The following is a 19,109-nucleotide window of genomic DNA, read 5'->3' as shown; positions in this document are numbered from 1 at the left end:
GGGAAGTGTTACAGTTTGCTATCTGATCTAACTTGATATTAGCCAGAATAAGTGAGTTAGGCATCACAAATGGCAACTCCTACTCCTGACTAGATCCAAGTACCTCTTGACTGCCTCCAGTTCTGACCTAACTCCATATCCTCCAACCTTAATCATTAGTCTATTGTCTGGCACTTGATTGAGGGTCTTTTGTAAATCTAGATATATTGCATCTCCTGCATTATCCTCTCATAGTTTCTGTTACATCAGCAAAAGATTCAATGAGGTTGCTCAAACAAGACTTCCCTTTTGAAATCCAAAATGATTATTAATTTGTTTTTGGTTTTGAAATATTCTACTTTTTTCTTTAGAAATGGTTTGATCATGTTCCCTGCCACTGATGTTAAGCTGACTGCTCTGTTGTTCCCTGGACACACTCTATTGTTGACTATAAATATATCAATAATCTTACTGTTCTACCAGTGACCTGGCACAACCACCAAGCTATTAAATATGTAAAATGTTACCTCTGCTATCTCTTTCCTAGATTCTTTCAAAACATTCAGCTGTAGATTTGGATCAAAAGTTTTATCTTTGAACTTGGACTGCTTGTTTAATATTTCTACATATGTTTGATTTTAAACATGTTATATAATTTCTAATATCATCTTCTGGTGTAATATCTACTCTTGTATTGCTCCTTGATAAATTTTGAAGCAATGTAATGATTTAATATCTCTAACATTTCACTGTCATTTGATATGATTTAATTCTATACAGCCTTTACAGTCATTTTCACATCATGATGTTTTATTTAATATGTGTGCCTGTGGAATAGTTTACTGTTTTTCTTTTTGTTTGTACTTGGAAGTGCTACTCAAAAAATCAGAAAGGGAAAGTAAGACTGCAGTTTGAAAATAAAGTCAAAATAAATGTAAGTGCAAATCCCTGTTTTGTATAATACAGAGAATGGGAAGGCAAACTATTGCTGCTTCAGGAGATCATGGATGAATGTTTAAAAGTTCAAGCAACCTGGCTGTACCTAGAACCTATTTTTAGCTCCCCTGATATCATGGCCCAGATGCCTGAAGAGGGAAGACGGTTTACAGCTGTAGATAAGACTTGGAAAGAACTTATGAAGCTAGTTATAATGGTAAGTTAAATTTGATTATAATAATAATAATAATACCTAGGTAACTTGTATCTAATTGCAATCAAAGTCTGCATCTATTGACCTGCATTCTATGATCATTTTAAGTTACATGTAAACACAACATCATTCGTATCTTACAAAAACTCCTTCACCAATGCAAGCAATCTTATTGAGCTATTTGAAACTGCAAGAGTTTGGACTTTGAGATTTGTTACAATTATTTAATGACAAATAATCTAATATTTCCAATATGTTCTTAGATTTCAATGCCACATATTCTTACCCTGATGAAGGGATTTTGCCTGAAATGTTGATTTTCCTGCTCCTCGGATGCTGCCTGACCTGCTGTGCTTTTCCAGCACCACTCTAATCTTGTCACATTCTTCCCCCTCTAATCTTCTTTATATTCTTATTAGGAAACCTCTTTAGGAGCATAGGCTACTTTGGCTCCATATCGAAGCAGCTATAATTAACATTTAACCTTCTTAATAACTGTTACTGAATTTCAGGATTATTTTATTTGACCGCTAATCTACTCTTACCTGACATCCACATGCATTGGGTTGATGGATAACAACCAGAAATGGAAATGCCTTATTTTTCTCATGTACGTACTTAGTCATAGAGATATACAGCACAGAAACATGTAATTCAGTTCAACTCATCCATGCCAACCAGATGTTCTATACAAATTGAATCCCATTTGCCATCATTTGGCTCAGGTCCCTCGAAATCCTTCCTATTCATATACCCATCCAGATGCCTTTTAAATGTTGTAAATATACCAGCTTCCACCACTTCTTCTGGCGGCTCATTCCATACAAGCACCATCCTGTGTAAAAAAGTTGTTCCTTATGTCCCTTTCACATCTTTCCCATCTCACCTTAAACCTATGTCCTTTAGTTTTGGACTCCCTCATCCCAGGGAAAAGACCTTGCATACTTACCCTATCCATGCCCCTCATGATTTTATAAACCTCTATAAGGTCACCCCTCATTCTCTGATGCTCCAGGAAAAATAACCCCAGCCTATTTAGTCTCTCCCTATAGCTTAAACCCTCCAACCCTGGCAACAGTTCTGTAAATCTTTTCTGAACCCTTTCAAGTTTCACAACATCCTTCTTATAGGGAGGAGACCAGAATTTCACACAATACTCCAAAAATGGCCAACTGAAGCCTGCTGTAGCATTCCTACTATGGTTCTTACTGAGATGACCAATACAACAAAGATTGGATATTATGTACTGACTCAGTTTGTCACAGTGAAAATTCTCTGAAAAGTTGGGTGGGCAATTATATTTTTATTGTTTTGTTTTTGTCAGTGAATGCCAGCTATCATGGTTGCAACCACATTAGCCATATCCTGACACAGTCTGCTGATCCCACCATCTCTGTGTCACAAAGGAGAAACAGAGAATGGCTGTTTGGAGACAAAGGTCACCCCCTCCACACTTGGCGCATTACTTACCTCTACTACCTGACTATGCTGCTGCCAACAACACAGTGAAGCAGGCATTGTTTGTGCTGAAGCAGCAGTTACAGTGCTTATAGTGGGGAGCTCTGCTTTACTTTCTGGAGCGCGCATTAAGTTTGTGGTAGTCTGCCAAGTACTCCATAACATTGTTATAATGGGACACCAAGGATATGTAGGCCATTTCTCGAGGAGAAGACAGTATGGAGGAGCTTCCTTCTCTTTGAACTGGCTCTTCAAGAGTGTCTTCTCCTAGATATTGTTCCTTCACCATCATGGTTACCTAGTCTCCAAATTCCCATTCATCTGGAACACCCTATCACAATGTCCCCTGTTAAGATCCTGCAATAAAAGACATTACCAAAAATCATTTCACAATGTGAAATGTGAAAACCAGCATCTCACCGCCAATTTTAATTTCCCTTCCCACTCCCTTTCTGAAATGACCATCCTTGGCCTCCTCCACAACGAACCAAAATGCAAATTCCCCTCCCTTCCACTCCTCCCAGCCACTTACCGGATTCATTCCTCCCATTGATCAACCAGGTTGTACCCTCTGCCTGTCTTCACTTATGCCCACTTCACCACCCAGACCCTGCCACCTCTTTTATCTGCTGCTCCCTTTACACCCACTCCCATTCCTGAAGAAGAGTTACACCCAAAACTTCGACTTCTCCGCCTCCTGATGTTGCCTGGCTTGCTGTGTTCATCCAGCCTCCTGCCTGTCTACCTAAGAGATAGAAATGGCAGATACCATCTTTGGTTATAAAGTTTTCAGATGGGATAGAGACAAAAAGATAAAACAGAGGGAGCAAAAAAAGTAAGACAGTTCTAATATTAGCTGGGATTGAATTATATTGAAGGACATGGAAGGTACTGAATTCTTCAAATTCATTTAGAATTGCTTTTTTTCACCATGTAGCAGACCCAACAAGAGAAGAGGCAGTTCTGTTTTTTTTATATAGGAAATAAATCTTGTCAGGGGAAATATGTATCAATGATAGTGGTAGTGACCTTAAAAAGGCTAAGATCGATCAAGAGGAAATTTTGAAATAAGGAACGGCCAAACTTTAAAAGCTCAAATGCTCACTCTATTAGATTGGTGGAATGGACCCTTTAGTTTTAAAAATAAACTAGAAAATGGACAATCTGCCATCAAACAAACTTGAGATAAAATGTCTGGTGGCCTATTTGACTGCCAATATACCTGGAACTACACAAAGCTGGAACTTCATATCTGGACAGAACACTCAAATGTGAACAAGCTTTTGGACCACTGCAGTATGAAGACATTGAAATTCAACAAATCTTTCCTGCATGTTTAATGGATGTCATTATCCCAAAACCTCACAACAGTCTTGCAGACATTTTAATTGGGGAACAGAATTCAACAGAATGGGTGTGAGAAGAAACCCATTCTTTGACCAGTATAAATAAATGAGAGTTGAAAATGTGTTGCTGGAGAAGCGCAGCAGGTCAGGCAGCATCCAGGGAACAGGAGAATCGACGTTTCGGGCATAAGCCCTTCTTCAGGAATGAGGAAAGTTTGTCCAGCAGGCTAAGATAAAAGGTAGGGAGGAGGGACTAGGGGGAGGGGCGTCGGAAATGTGATAGGCGGAAAGAGGTCAAGGTGAGGGTGATAGGTCAGATCGGGGTGGGGGCGGAGAGGTCAGGAAGAAGATTGCAGGTTAGGAAGGCGGTGCTGAATTCGATGGATTTGACTGAGACAAGGTGAGGGGAGGGGAAATGAGGAAACTAGTGAAATCCGAGTTCATCCCTTGTGGTTGGAGGGTTCCTAGGCGGAAGATGAGGCGCTCTTCCTCCAACCGTCATGTTGTTGTGGTCTGGCGATGGAGGAGTCCAAAGACCTGCATATCCTTGGTGGAGTGGGAGGGGGAGTTGAAGTGTTGAGCCACAGGGTGGTTGGGTTGGTTGGTCCGGGTGTCCCAGAGGTGTTCTCTGAAACGCTCCGCAAGTAGCCGGCCTGTCTCCCCAATATAGAGGAGGCCACATCGGGTGCAGAGGATGCAATAGATGATGTGTGTGGAGGTGCAGGTGAATCTGTGGCGGATATGGAAGTTTCCTTTGGGGCCTTGGAGGGAGGTGAGGGGGGAGGTGTGGGCGCAAGTCTTGCACCTCCTGCGGTTGGAGGGGAAGGTGCCGGGAGTGGAGGTTGGGTTGGTGGGGGTGTGGATCTGACGAGGGAGTCACGGAGGGAGATGTCTTTACGGAATGCTGATAGGGGAGGGGAGGGAAATATATCCTTGGTGATGGGGTCCGTTTGGAGGTGGTGGAAATGACGGCGGATGATGTGCTGTACATGGAGATTGGTGGCGTGGTAGGTGAGGACCAGTGGGGTTCTGTCCTGGTGGCGGTTGGAGGGGCGGGGCTCAAGGGCGGAGGAGCGGGAAGTGGAAGAGATGCGGTGGAAGGCATCGTCGACCACGTCGGGGGGGAGATTGCGGTCCTTGAAGAAGGAGGCCATCTGGGTTGTATGTTTTTGGAACTGGTCCTCCTGGGAGCAGATGCGGCGGAGTCGAAGGAATTGGGAGAATGGGATGGCGTTTTTACAGGGGGCAGGGTGGGAGGAGGTGTAGTCCAGGTAGCTGTGGGAGTCGGTCGGTTTGTAGTAGATGTCCGTGTTGATTCGGTCGCCTGAGATAGAAATAGAGAGGTCGAGGAAGGGGAGGGAGGAATCTGAGACTGTCTAGGTGAATTTGAGGTCGGGGTGGAAGGTGTTGGTGAAGTGGATGAACTGTTCAACCTCCTCGTGGGAGCACGAGGCGGCGCCGATACAGTCATCGATGTAGCGGAGGAAAAGGTGGGGGGTGGGGCCAGTGTAGTTGCGGAAGATGGACTGTTCCACATATCCTACGAAGAGGCAGGCATAGCTGGGGCCCATGCGGGTGCCCATGACTACTCCTTTCGTTTGGAGGAAGTGGGAGGATTGGAAAGAGAAGTTGTTTGGAGGAAGTGGGAGGATTGGAAAGAGAAGTTGTTTGGAGGAAGTGGGAGGATTGGGAGGCTATGCCTGCCTCTTCATGGGATATGAAAATGTGTTGCTGGAAAAGCGCAGCAGGTCAGGCAGCATCCAGGGAACAGGAGAATCGACTTTTCGGGCATAAGCCCTTCTTCAGGAATCTGAGACTGTCCAGATGAATTTGAGGTTATGCCCGAAACGTCGATTCTCCTGTTCCCTTGATGCTGCCTGACCTGCTGCGCTTTTCCAGCAACACATTTTCAGCTCTGATCTCCAGCATCTGCAGTCCTCACTTTCTCTTCGTAGGATATGTGGAACAGTCCATCTTCCGCAACTACACTGGCAGGTCTTTGGACTCCTCCATCGCCAGACCACAACAACACGACGGTTGGAGGAAGAGCGCCTCATCTTCCGCCTAGGAACCCTCCAACCACAAGGGATGAACTCGGATTTCACCAGTTTCCTCATTTCCCCTCCCCCCACCTTGTCTCAGTCAAATCCATCGAATTCAGCACCGCCTTCCTAACCTGCAATCTTCTTCCTGACCTCTCCGCCCCCACCCCAGTCTGACCTATCACCCTCACCTTGACCTCTTTCCACCTATCACATTTCCGATGCCCCTCCCCCTAGTCCCTCCTCCCTACCTTTTATCTTAGCCTGCTGGACAAACTTTCCTCATTCCTGAAGAAGGGCTTATGCCCGAAACGTCGATTCTCCTGTTCCCTGGATGCTGCCTGACCTGCTGCGCTTCTCCAGCAACACATTTTCAGCTCTGATCTCCAGCATCTGCAGACCTCACTTTCTCCTTAAATAAATGAGTGTGTCAATTCTCAAATTATAAAAATAATTTGCATGATCAGTTGACAGAAATTCAATTGTTTGGAACATTTCCTAACACACATTTTGCAGAGTAGCCTTAGTCAGACTGGGAGACAAGCCCATCTTCTGCCAAGACTGTGTGGGCATCCTTCCTTAGACAGTATCAGTAGCTTAGATTACTAGCAAGACAGATTGGTAGCACTGAAACTTCTTTGCCCCACCATTATGATAGGGTTGAGCTGGAAGGTTTATTTTCAGACATTTCGTCACCATTCCAGGTAACATCTTCAGGGAGCCTCCGGATGAAACACTGGTGATTTAGCCCGCTTTCTGTTTGTATGTTTGGGTTTCCTTGGGTTGGTGATGTCATTTCCCGTGATGACATCATTTCATATGGTGATGTCATTTTCTGTTCTTTTTCTCAGGGTTGGTAACTAGGATCCAAGTCAATGTGTTTGTTAAAAATCACACAATACCAGGTTATAGTCCAACAGGTTTAATTGGAAGCACACTAGCTTTTGGAGCGACGCTCCTTCATCAGGTGATTGTGGAGGGCTTGATTGAAACACAGAATTTATAGCAAAAATTTGCAGTGTGATGGAACTGAAATTATACATTGAATAATTGATTGTCTGTTAAGCCTTTCATCTGTTAGAATACAGTGATAGTTTCACTTCTTTCCTGAGTAAATCACAAAACCCTTTTTTTTAAAGTTGCATTCTCGGGTTAGCTGTTAACAATGGTGATAGCTAGACAATATGTTGAAGGTGTTAGCCCCCTGTGTTCTCTGTCTATGACCTGATGTTTAGATTGATTCTAATCTAAAAAGTGAGATAACAGAGTTTTACATGAATTCATGCAGTTTTTGAGCTCAGAGTTCTACATGAATGTATGCAGTTTTTGAGCAAAGTGCAATGTAACTCTGCAAGTACAAATTCACCACACAAAATATATGTGTGCATGTTTGTGTGTGTGTGTGTGTCTGTCTGGGGTGGGGGTTGTGAGTGTGAGAAAGTGTGTGTGTGTGTGTAGTGAGTGCAGAGTGTCTTACGTCTGTGAGGGGGTGCATGTGTGAGTGTGGGAGTGTGTGTGTCTATAAGGGTGTGTGTGGGTGTCTGTGTGTGTGTCTGTGTGTACCTGTGTGTACCTGTGTCCGTGTGTATGTGAGAGTGTGTGTGTGTGTAGGAATATCTGTGTGTGTGTGTAGTGCAATGGTGATCACCTGTAATGTGACATGAACCCAAGGGACCTTGCCCCCCTACAACCCACCCTCCCATCCTGGCACTTTCCCCTGCCACCGCAGGAACTGTAAAACCTGTTCCCACACCTCCTCCCTCACTTCTATCCATCAAAGGAGCCTTCCACATCCATCAAAGTTTTACTTGCACATCCACTAATATCATTTATTGTATCCATTGCTCCCGATGTGGTCTCCTCTACATTGGGGAGACTGGGCGCCTCCTAGCAGAGTGCTTTAGGGAACATCTTCGGGACACCCGCACCAATTAACCACACCGCCCCATGGCCCAACATTTCAACTTCCCCTCCCACTCTGCTGAGGACATGGAGGTCCTAGGCCTCCTTCACCGCCGCTCCCTCACCACCAGACGCCTGGAGGAAGAACACCTCATCTTCCGCCTCAGAACACTTCAACCCCAGGGCATCAATGTGGACTTCAACAGTTTCCTCATTTCCCCTTCCCCCACCTCACCCTAATTCTAAACTTCCAGCTCAGCACTGTCCCCATGACTTGTCCGGACTTGTCCTACCTGCCTATCTCCTTTTCCACCTATCCACTCCACCTATCCTCTCCACCCTGACCTATCACCTTCATCCCCTCCCCCACTCACCCATTGTACTCTATGTTACTTTCTCCCCACCCCCACCCTCCTCTAGCTTATCTCTCCACACTTCAGGCTCACTGCCTTTATTCCTGATGAAGGGCTTTTGCCCGAAATGTCGATTTCGAAGCTCCTTGGATGCTGCCTGAACTGCTGTGTTCTTCCAGCACCACTAATCCAGAATCTGGTTTCCAGCATCTGCAGTCATTGTTTTTACCTTCAACATATTGTCTAGCTATCACCATTGTTAACAGCTAACCTGAGAATGCAACTTTAAAAGAAGGGTTTTGTGATTTACACATGAAAGAAGTGAAACTATCACTGTATTCTAACAGATGAAAGGCTTAACAGACAATCAATTTTTCAATATTTAATTTCAGTTACATCACACTGCAAATTTTTGCTATAAATTCTGTGTTACGATCGAGCCCTCCACAATCACCTGATGAAGGAGTGTCGCTCCGAAAGCTAGTGTGCTTCCAATTAAACCTGTTGGACTATAAGCTGGTGTTGTGTGATTTTTAACTGTGTACACCCCAGTCCAACACTGGCATCTCCGAATCAATGTGTTTGTTGATAGAGTTCCGGTTGGAATGCCATGTTTCTAGGAATTCTCGTGTGTGTCTCTGTTTGGCTTGTCCTGGGATGGATGTGTTGTCCCAGTCGAAGTGGTGTCCTTCCTCATCAGAATGTAAGGATATAAGTGAGAGTGGGTCATGTCTTTTTGTGGCTAGTTGATGTTCATGTATCCTGGTGGCTAGTTTTCTGCCTGTTTGTTCAATGTAGTGTTTGTTACAGTTCTTGCAATGCCATTTACAAAATACCTTGTAAGAACTGTAACAAACAATACATTGGACAAACAGACAGGAAACTAGCCACCAGGATACATGAACGTCAACTAGCCACAAAAAGACATGACTCACTCTCACTAGTATCCTTACATGCGGATGAGGAAGGACACCATACATCCATCCTAGGACAAACTAAACAGAGACACACACGAGAATTCCTCGAAGCATGGCATTCCAACCGGAATTCTATCAACAAACACATTGACTTGGATCTCATTTACCACCCCCTGAAAAAAAGAACAGGAAATGACATCACCATTTGAAATGATGTCACCACAGGAAATGACATCATCAACCCAAGGAAACCCAAACATATGAATAGAAAGCGGGCCACACCACCAGTGCTTCATCCGGAGGCTCATTGAAGATGTTATCTAGTATGATGATGAAATGTCTGAAAATGAGCCTTCCAGCTCAGTGAGCAAACCTACATCCAGAACCTCAACCTGAGCTACAAATCTTCTCAAAACTCACCAATAATATGGTTGACTCACATTTTCAATGCCAGAAGTTCTCAACTTTTAAGCAAATTTCAGTTCTGTTTCTAATAATGTTTCTTTCAAACCTTTGAAAGAAAATAACATCAGTAATTGGCTGTACAACTTTGTTGCTTTCCTTGAAATCTTACAGTTTCCTCTTGTCCATCGAGTGCTAACATTTTTAACAATACTTTACAACATAAGTGGACGTTGATATCACATAAGAAGCATAATAAAAATGCCATCTGTCTGCTAGTAAGACAAATGAAAGGTTGTAGTTTTGGGAGCAAACTGAACCAATTAGCATTTCCTTTGTTACTATTTAATTAAGAAATGGTAGGATTGCCTTTTCAGTTTCTAAAAGCAGGATACATTGCCACATTTTATTTACATTCATATATGTCCTAACTTTTTAATGACTGATTCCACTGGGACCAGCTCTATTAAATAATATCTTATCTCTCCAGGATACGCATGTTCTAGCAGTGGTATCCATAGACAAAATGATTGAAAAGCTAAAAAAATCAAATGCTCTGCTGGATTTGATACTGAAGGGACTTAATAATTATTTGGAAAAGAAGCGTTTATTCTTCCCTAGATTTTTCTTCCTGTCTAATGATGAGTTGCTGGAGATCCTATCAGAGACCAAAGATCCTACTAGGTATGATATTTTGATGCATAGTCAACTTAAACTTATTTGATACTATTATGAGGTTTTAGGTTGCTATTCCTATATAAAAGATTGTATTCTAATTATGAGACTTTTTGACTGGATCATGTTCATTGGATGAGCATTTCTGAAATTAAGAACGTTGTCAATCAGCTAATTTGTGCAAATTGTGTGTTATTTTCTGGCATATTGCATATAATTTAAATAACTATTTCCAGAGAGTTGGCCTCTGACCTAATTTTCATGAAGATTGTTGACCAGATATTGCATGATATACTGGTATCAAAATGGCTCTCAGCAAGTTCGTCTGGGGTTTGGGCCTGGGTTCAGGATTGCATTGGTACTTGTTTACTAGGTTAGCCTGGGGTTTGACGTTGGGTTGAGTAAGGCTATAGATTGAATTCTGGAAACAATGGGATGAGGAAAACAGGCTGTTGTGGGGATGGTGGCATGTGGTCGCTGTGAGGATGGGAATAGCAGAAATTGTGTCTCCAGGCCAGGGGACTCACAGAGATTGTGAGGGGGGGATGATCAGTAGTCGGATAGTGGTTCAATGAAGTGGCAGTGATTGGTTACCTTAACATGCAACCAGAAATAGAAATCCTGTTTCCCTGTATCTAGATTCAGATGTTACTTGCCTTGCTTGTTTGGCAGGTGATTCCCCACTTACTGATTGCTTAGGTAATGAATCTTGGGGAGCTGGCCTTAAGCAGCATTTAGCTCCTTTATTTACATATGCAAAGAACCCAACACCTGCTTCAAGTCTTTGACTATGTCAGTATGGTGTGCAGCACTCTCTCCAATTAGTTATGTATGCATCCTGCCTGCTAGCAGATTAATAAACAGATAAACTTCAGAAAACCAGATACTGCGCAGTCACTTATGTTGGCTGCATAGGTACCAATGTTTAGAATGGCACTGGAAATGGAAATCTATCCATAAACAGTCTTTGCATGTTATTGGATTAACTGTTTCATAGATTTTTCAGAAAATATCTGCTTAATGAAGAAAATAAGCCAAGCCATAAAATAATATATTCTGGTATTGATCATGGACGTGGTCAAGTTTTTAAACTCTTACAATTTTGATCCCTTCTACAGGGTACAGCCTCATTTGAAGAAGTGCTTTGAGGGCATTGCAAAGGTTCAATTTACTGACATCTTGGAAATAACTCATATGAAAAGTAGTGAAGATGAAATAGTAGAACTTATTGACATCATTTCCACTGCAAAGGCTAGAGGTCAGGTCGAAAAGTGGCTGCTGGAACTTGAGTCAGCTATGGTGAAATCCATTCACAAGGTAGTGTGTGCCTTTTTAACTATGGCTATATGCATCAATCAATTTTGGGGCAAAAATAACTATTTCCTTACTATGGTCAGGATTGTTTTAATTTTTTTGGATGTTATATGTAACCTCACCAAGTCAGTAATGACAAAATTATGACATATAAACATCAGTTTTTAAACCCACCCAATCCAGGGTGAGCTATTAAAATTGCATTGGAATAAAACGTCTCATTTTAATCACGCAAATTTTTGACAAACCAATAAGTGGTGGGGACATAATTATAGGATGCACCTGAAGGTCCTTTAAGCATATTTGGACCCCAGTTAAATTTTAGTAATGTGCAACTATGCAGGTGCTCACCAAAACTTAATTTTCTGGTGAAACGTAGTTTGATTAGATTATTAGGGTAACATAGATATTTTCTAATCAACCTGTTCAGAGATGTTACAACACACCTTTGGAGCAGGTGAGAATTGGACACAAGCCTCCTGTTGCAGAGGTAGGGCCACTATTACTGCACCACAGAATTTAGGACAGTATAGATATTATTATTTAACCTGTTCAGATGTGCTATTACATATCTCTGGAACAGGTGACACTTGAATCCGGGCCTCCTGGGTCACTAATTCAGAGAAACATAAAACACTACCTGCGTTTAATTGGATCATAACAACCAATGTGCTATTGTGTTCTTGTATTATTTGGAAAGGTTCAATCTTCCATAGGAACAAAAATAGGTTGTTCAGCCCCTCTCGGCTGCTGCACCATTCTAGATCCTGGCTGGTCATCCACTTCAATGCCTTTTCCTGCACTATCCCCACATCCTTTGGTCTCATTAGTATCCAGAAAGTTATTAATAATCTGCCTTGAATGTACTCAATGACTGAGTTTCCACAGCATCCTAGGGTAGAGAATTCCAAAGATTCACCACCAGATCAGTGAAGAAGTACCTCTTCATCTCAGTTTAAATGGCTTACCCCTTATTTCTGAGACTCTGTCCCCAGTTCTAGAACCCCAGTCAGGAAATCATCCTATCTGCATCTACGCCTTCATGCTTTTAAAACTATTGTAAGTTTCAATATTATTTCCTCTCATTCATAGAATTATCGATAATGAGAGCAGGAGTAGGCCATTCAGCCCTTTGAGCCTGCTCTGCCAATCAGTATGATCATGACTGATCCTTCCTGAATGATCAGTGCCATATTCTTCCTTTCTCCCCATATCACTTGATGCCTTTAAATTCCAAAATTTATCTATCTCTTTCTTGAATGTATTTAGCAACTTGGTCTCTACAGCCATCTGTGGCAGAGAATTTCACAGCTTCACTATCTTTTGAGTGAAGAAACGTTTTATCCTCTCAGAATTAGCCTCTCAGCAGTGGGTGGCATGGTGGCACAGTGGTTAGCACTGCTGCCTCACAGCACCAGAGACCTGGGTTCAATTCCCGCCTCAGGCAACTGTCTGTGTGGAGTTTGCACATTCTCCCCATGTCTGCGTGGGTTTCCTCCCATAATCTAACGATGTGCAGGTTAGGTGAATTGACCAAGCTAAATTGCCCGTAGTGTTAGGTGTAGGGGAATGGGTCGGGGTGGGTTGCTCTTTGGAGGGTCGGTGTGGACTTGTTGGGCTGAAGGGCCTGTTTCCGCACTGTAAGTAATCTATATTTTAAAAAATTAAGTGGGTTGCCCTATATTGTAAGACCGTAATCCCTGGTTCTCGACTTACCAGTTAGATAAAACATTTTCCTGCATCTAATCTGTCCAGGTCTGTTAGAATTTTTTACCTTTCAACCAGATCCTCTCGCATCCTTCAAAATTCTACTGAATACAGGCCTGTTGAAGAAATCTCTCCTTCTCGCTTAATACAGCCATCCCAGTGTCTGCCTAGTGAACCAAGGCTGCACACCTTCTATATCTCCTTTCTTAGTAGAGAGATCAAAACTGCATGCACTACTCCATGTAAGGTCTCACCAAGGCCCTGTACAACTTCGGTAAGACATATCTACTTATGACCTGAAAGCTTCTTGCAATGACGGTCAATATACAATTTGCTTTCTATTTGCTTGCTGCATCCACCTGCCTACTTTCACTGACTGGTGTACAAGGACATCTAGCTCGCTTTGTACATGTAAATTTCTCAGTATATCACTGTTTACATAATGCTGTGTCTTTCTGTATCTCAGGCTGATGTGTATAACTTACCATTTTGCCACACTGTACTGTATCTGCCAAGTGTTTACCCTGTTACAGACCAGGCCAGACCCCTCAAAACATTTCAAAAAAGTAGCCCGGACCATAACTTTGCTAGTTGTTTTAAGCAGGTGTATGGTGGATATTCCAGGACTGATGCAGCTGGCCCAACCACTTAGTTTTAAATAAAACAGTATTTATTTGCAAGATTACTGAATGAAACATAAACAAAAGAGAACTGAATATAGAATACAAAAACCTATTACGAGTCAGCTATTACGAGGGGACATAGCTTTAAATTAAGGGGGGGTAGGTATAGGACAGATGTTAGGGGTAGATTCTTTACAGCGAGTCGTGAGTTCATGGAATGCCCTGCCAGTAGCAGTGGTGGACTCTCCCTCTTTATGGGCATTTAAACGGGCATTGGATAGGCAAATGGAGGATAGTGGGCTAGTGTAGGTTAGGTGGGCTTGGATCGGCGCAACATCGAGGGCCAAAGGGCCTGTACTGCGCTGTATTTTTCTATGTTCTATGTTCTATGTTCTAACAGATTATCCAAACTTAATGATGCTGTTCCAAATTCCTGCAACAATCCCCATAAACACCCCTTGACACAAAAGGTAAAATCAAACACAGGTCTAACAGGAGAGATGTCAGAGAGAGAGAGAGATGGCAGAGAGATTCAGCATGGAACACCTTCTTCCATGTAGGTGTTTCTTTGACCAGCAACCTCAAAACCAACTGACTGCTTGCTCTGAACAACCAGACTGCTAAAACCAAACCAAATCAAACTAAACCAAATCAAACCAAACCAGAGAAAAGTTGAGCTTGGAGAACTGGCAACTCCCCTTTCATTGCACAAGTGTTTTTTTTAAAACTTGAATGCCTTTTGCCTGAGGCGAAAATCAAATTGGCCCTAAAACGCATAATAACCAGACCTCCCGGAGTCTCTGCATTTATGACCCCACTGAAAAAAAATCAAGGACAACATAACCTTGTTAAAGGAGCAGAATCATCACAATCCACTCACTCAACTTGTCAAAATCACTCTGAAGCTACCCTGCATCCTCCTCAAAAATTGCAATTATGCTCAGTTTTGTCATTGAGCAAATGTAGAAATTTGCCTTTGCTTCCCATAATCCAGGTCATCTGTAAATAGCTGGGACTCAAGCACTGATTCTTGCGTCATCCTACTAGTCACTGCCTGCCTCCTAGAAAAAGACTCAATAATACCTGCTCTCTGTTTCCTACCTACCAACTAATTCTCAATCCATGTCAATATATTACCCTTGTCTCATTTGCTTTGATTTGGCTCACAGCCTCAGTAAAACCCCAGAAGATTTGTTGAGCATGGTTTGCCTTTCGTATGCCCAGGATGGCTTTTTCCAGTCTTGCTCATACTTCCAAGTATTCTGTTATCACGTCTTTCACAATGGACTCTAGCATTTTCCACACTACGGATGTTAATCTAACTGCTCTGTAATTCTGTTTTTCTCCCCTTCCTTTTTAAATAATAAACTTACACTTGCCACCATCCAATCTGTAGAATCTGCTCCAGAGTTTATTGAGTTTTGAAAGATGACCACCAATGCATCCAATAAACGTTACTTCCTTTAGTATTCTGGGATGTAGATCATCAGGTCCTGGTGATTTGTCAGCATTTAATCTCATTAATTTCCCTAACTAATTTCTTACTGACACTGATTTCCTTTATGTTCACTAAAGACTAGACTTTTAGTTTTCTAACATTTCTGGGAGGTTATTAATTCTGTTTCTTGTGAAGATAGAACCAAAGTATATATTCACTTGTTCCATTTCTTTGTTACCCAATATCATTTTCCTGGCTTCTGATTGTAAAGGGTCTACATTTGTTTTTTCAAATCTTCATATGTTTATACAAGATTTTATGAACAATTTTTCTCTGTAATTGTACTTTGTTTTTTCCCTCTTGATCAAACCATTTCCCCTCTTGATCAACCTTTTATCCCATTTTGCTGAATTTGAAAAAGCTTCTAATCCTTGGACATGCTGTTTTTCTCTGGGAATTTTAAATGCCTCCTCTTTGGATTTAATGCTAATCTTAGTTTCTTTTGCAAGCTGTGGTTAAGCCACTTCTCTCCAATTTTGCACCAGTTTTGAATACATTTTATTTGTAATTCTACAAAGGTTCTTCAAGTATTAACTATTGCCCATCTACCCAGGAAACCTTTTAGTAAGGTTCCCTGATCCATCCTTACCAAAGTGTGTTCCATGCCCTGATTGTTTCTTTTATTTACATTGACGACTGTAGTTTACTTTCTATCTTAACAAAAAGTTTTATCATCTTATGCATATTATGGCCACTGTTCCTCAAGGGACCCCTCACAATGACATACTTAATTGATCCCTTTTCAATGCACAGAACCAAGTTTAGAATAGCATGTTCTCTGGTTGGTTCCTCAAAACCAAAAAAACCACCCTGTTTACAGTTAAACCATTATTACATGTATTTGTGATTTACTGCTTAATGCCTTCCCTTACATCTTTACTATGGTTTGGGGGCTTATAGACAAACTCCAACAAAGTTTTCTGTTTTTTGGTGTTTCTTATCTTCACTATTATATCCTTCTGTAATATTGAAATGATTTAATCCTTTACTGACAATGCTACCCCACTTCCTCTCCCTTTTGTTTATCTTTTCTAAATAATGAATACCCCTGGGTGTTCAGTTCCCATCCTTGTTCCTCCTGAAGCCTTATTTCTCTTATTGTAACTATATCATAACCATTTATATCTATTTGTGCTGCTAACGCATACAGCTTATTGTGACTGCTCTTTGCACTGAGACTGAAAGCCTTTAGATTTGTCCTTTTAATCCTGTCAGCCATTTTTTTGATTTATTTTGCACTACAGCTCCATTTATTTTTCTGCAATATTATTTTTGCCTTCCACTTTTGTTTCTTACCTTTCTGACTTCGCTTCTGTCCTTATTTCTATCCCCTGTCTCTCCCTGCTCAGTTTGCCATCTGGGTTAAGCTCACCCTTACAGCACGAGCTAAACTTGACAGAATACAGATTCAGTCTCCTCAATTTCTCTTTATAAGACAATCCCACCTTCTCAGGAATTAGTCTTGTGAAACTTTGCTGAATTCCCTCAGTGGAAAGTATATTTTTCCTTAGGTAAGAGGACAAAAACTATAGACAATAGCTTATCTCATAAAGCTTTTCAAAACACTGCTGTAGGATAGTGCTCAGTGGTGAGGATTCTCCTTTAGAACAATTTCTGTCCACAATGATTTAACACAATGGAAGTGAGACTAATTTCTTAAATTTCCTGGTTTATTCCCTTTCCCTTTCTGAAATAGATCATTCAACTCATGATAAAGTATGATTATGTTAGAATGTTGTATTTGTAATGTAAGTTAATTAATAATTATTATTACCTTTGTCATTTAATGGATTAATTAACTGTTATATTGATTTAAGTTCTTTCACTTTACCTGGACCAGCAGAGTAACAAAACCTGCAATTAAAATTACAATAACAAAAAGACTTAAACTGCACAAAAGCTGTTTTACAAATTTTATTTTGTAACTTAATGCATAGGTTATTGGCCAAGCGATTGAAGCTTATCCAAATACTCCGCGTATAGATTGGGTGAGAAACTGGCCTGGTCAGACAGTGTTATGTGTTTCTCAGATGTTTTGGACACAAAAAGTTCAAGAATCAATTAAAGCTGGTCAAGAGGTAAGCAAAATTAGGAGAATGGGTAGAAAAATAATCTCCTTTTAAAATTAAAATAGTTTACTGTAAATTCTTATGTTTTTAAACTGTTATACTCTAGCTGAAATAATTAGTCAAATCATTGTAATTTTGAAGCGATGGTTTTTAAATTTCATTGGTTCAAATTCTTTTAACAAAGTCAAGTAAGGCTGCAGAACATTGTGTTTGATCTACTCTGTTCAATTAATGTAATGCTTCTATGAGCAAAGAAACTTTAATTATAATGAAGAATGCAATGCTGTTTCCCAATATTACAACTGTGCCATCATGTGATGCGTTATAAGCAGGTTGACAAAGTAATTTCAATGATTTAAATTATCAAGATAAAGTTTTCTCTGAAAGCGGTAGAGTAAAACTAAATTATAATGGACTTAAACTTGCAAACAGCATCTCTTAATTCAATGGCATTTAAAACCTTTTGCGTGCAATGTTGAGTTTAATCATTTCAAGTCATAACTCTGGCCCCTATTTTTTGTGAGCAGATATTTGTGGTGACTCTGCTTTTCCAATTTGCACCTGCTCTGGACACATTTTTAAATTTTATTTACTTATCATTACTACCAAGTTTGGCCTTACACTAGCATCCTTTTCAACCTCTCTTGCCTTCCACCTGAAGACAGACCTAGTTCTTGCCTCCACTTCCGTTTTTTTCTGACTAGCTTAAAAGTGGCTACATCTGTGAGCAATTGCAGTTCTGACAAAGGGTCCACAATTGCTGCTAGATCCACTGAATATTTTCAGCATTTTCTGTTTTACTTTCAGATCTTCAAAATCCTCAGAAGTTTGAACTTATAATTAATTTGTTTTCTCCATTATATATTGATAATGACAGAAAACCTGGTGTGTACATAGTAAATTGAGTTTAATCCTGATAATTTGGAATTGAATTGCCTGCTCAATTTCCCTCTTAGATCCTTGAGCAGTTTCTGGACACAAATAACAAGCAAATTGATGACATTGTTACTTTGGTACGTGGAAAACTGTCCAAGCAAAATCGTGTGACCCTTGGGGCATTGGTTGTGCTGGATGTTCATGCCAGAGATGTTTTGGCAGTTCTGGTAAAGAAAAAAATCAGTGATGAAAATGACTTTGAATGGTTGAGCCAGCTGAGATACTACTGGGAGGTGAGTGAATACTTAGAATTTTCTGAGGCCTGTAAGAGTATTTCAATCAAATTAATTCATAATAAGAACTATTGAACAAATTCTTGGTTGTCAGTTCAAATAACACATCAAACCAGAACTATTTGGTATTCTCATATTTGTTTATGATAATTAATGATGATGCTTTGAAACCCAATACTTCGCTTACATGATGAAATTACACCTGGCAAATGATTTTTAAAAATCAATAATCCTAACTTATTTCTACTTCTAACCTTCCTGTTCCCCAGGAAATGGGTTTGGAGACATTTCATGTGCAATATCAGCTGGCATGACACTTCAGGGCCTCCTGCCACTATGGTAAGGAATCCTGATAAGCTTGTGGGGGCTGGGGTGATCCTGCCAGTTTTGGCATCCTCTGCTCGAAGGAGCCTTTTCCCTGACTCCAACCACTGCAGTTTTCCCTGTTCCAATTGGCTACCCACCCATTGTATCCCAATCATAGCCCTCCCTTGCACACCTCCTC

The 19,109-nt window shown here is 41.1% G+C and overlaps 1 protein-coding gene across 2 annotated transcripts in view; it reads left to right on the top strand.

Annotated features, from left to right (window-relative positions):
- dnah7 (dynein, axonemal, heavy chain 7) overlaps window positions 1-19,109 on the top strand; it is a 417,860-nt gene that overhangs the window by 94,988 nt on the left and 303,763 nt on the right. For both annotated transcript variants that reach the window (XM_087988680.1, XM_043692898.2), the window contains exons 18-22: window positions 946-1,132; window positions 10,040-10,233; window positions 11,343-11,541; window positions 17,304-17,444; window positions 18,392-18,604. In XM_087988680.1, the coding sequence (XP_087844806.1) occupies window positions 946-1,132; window positions 10,040-10,233; window positions 11,343-11,541; window positions 17,304-17,444; window positions 18,392-18,604 (934 nt within the window). The remainder of the gene's footprint in view (window positions 1-945; window positions 1,133-10,039; window positions 10,234-11,342; window positions 11,542-17,303; window positions 17,445-18,391; window positions 18,605-19,109) is intronic.

Source organism: Chiloscyllium plagiosum, unplaced genomic scaffold (genome assembly GCF_037043375.1).
Source record: "Chiloscyllium plagiosum isolate Xiang-an unplaced genomic scaffold, Cpla_swu_hap1 HiC_scaffold_7, whole genome shotgun sequence".
In the NCBI taxonomy this organism is placed as follows: Eukaryota; Metazoa; Chordata; class Chondrichthyes; order Orectolobiformes; family Hemiscylliidae; genus Chiloscyllium; species Chiloscyllium plagiosum.
Note: the sequence above shows the minus strand (reverse complement) of the source record. Positions and strands in the feature narration are given on the sequence as shown.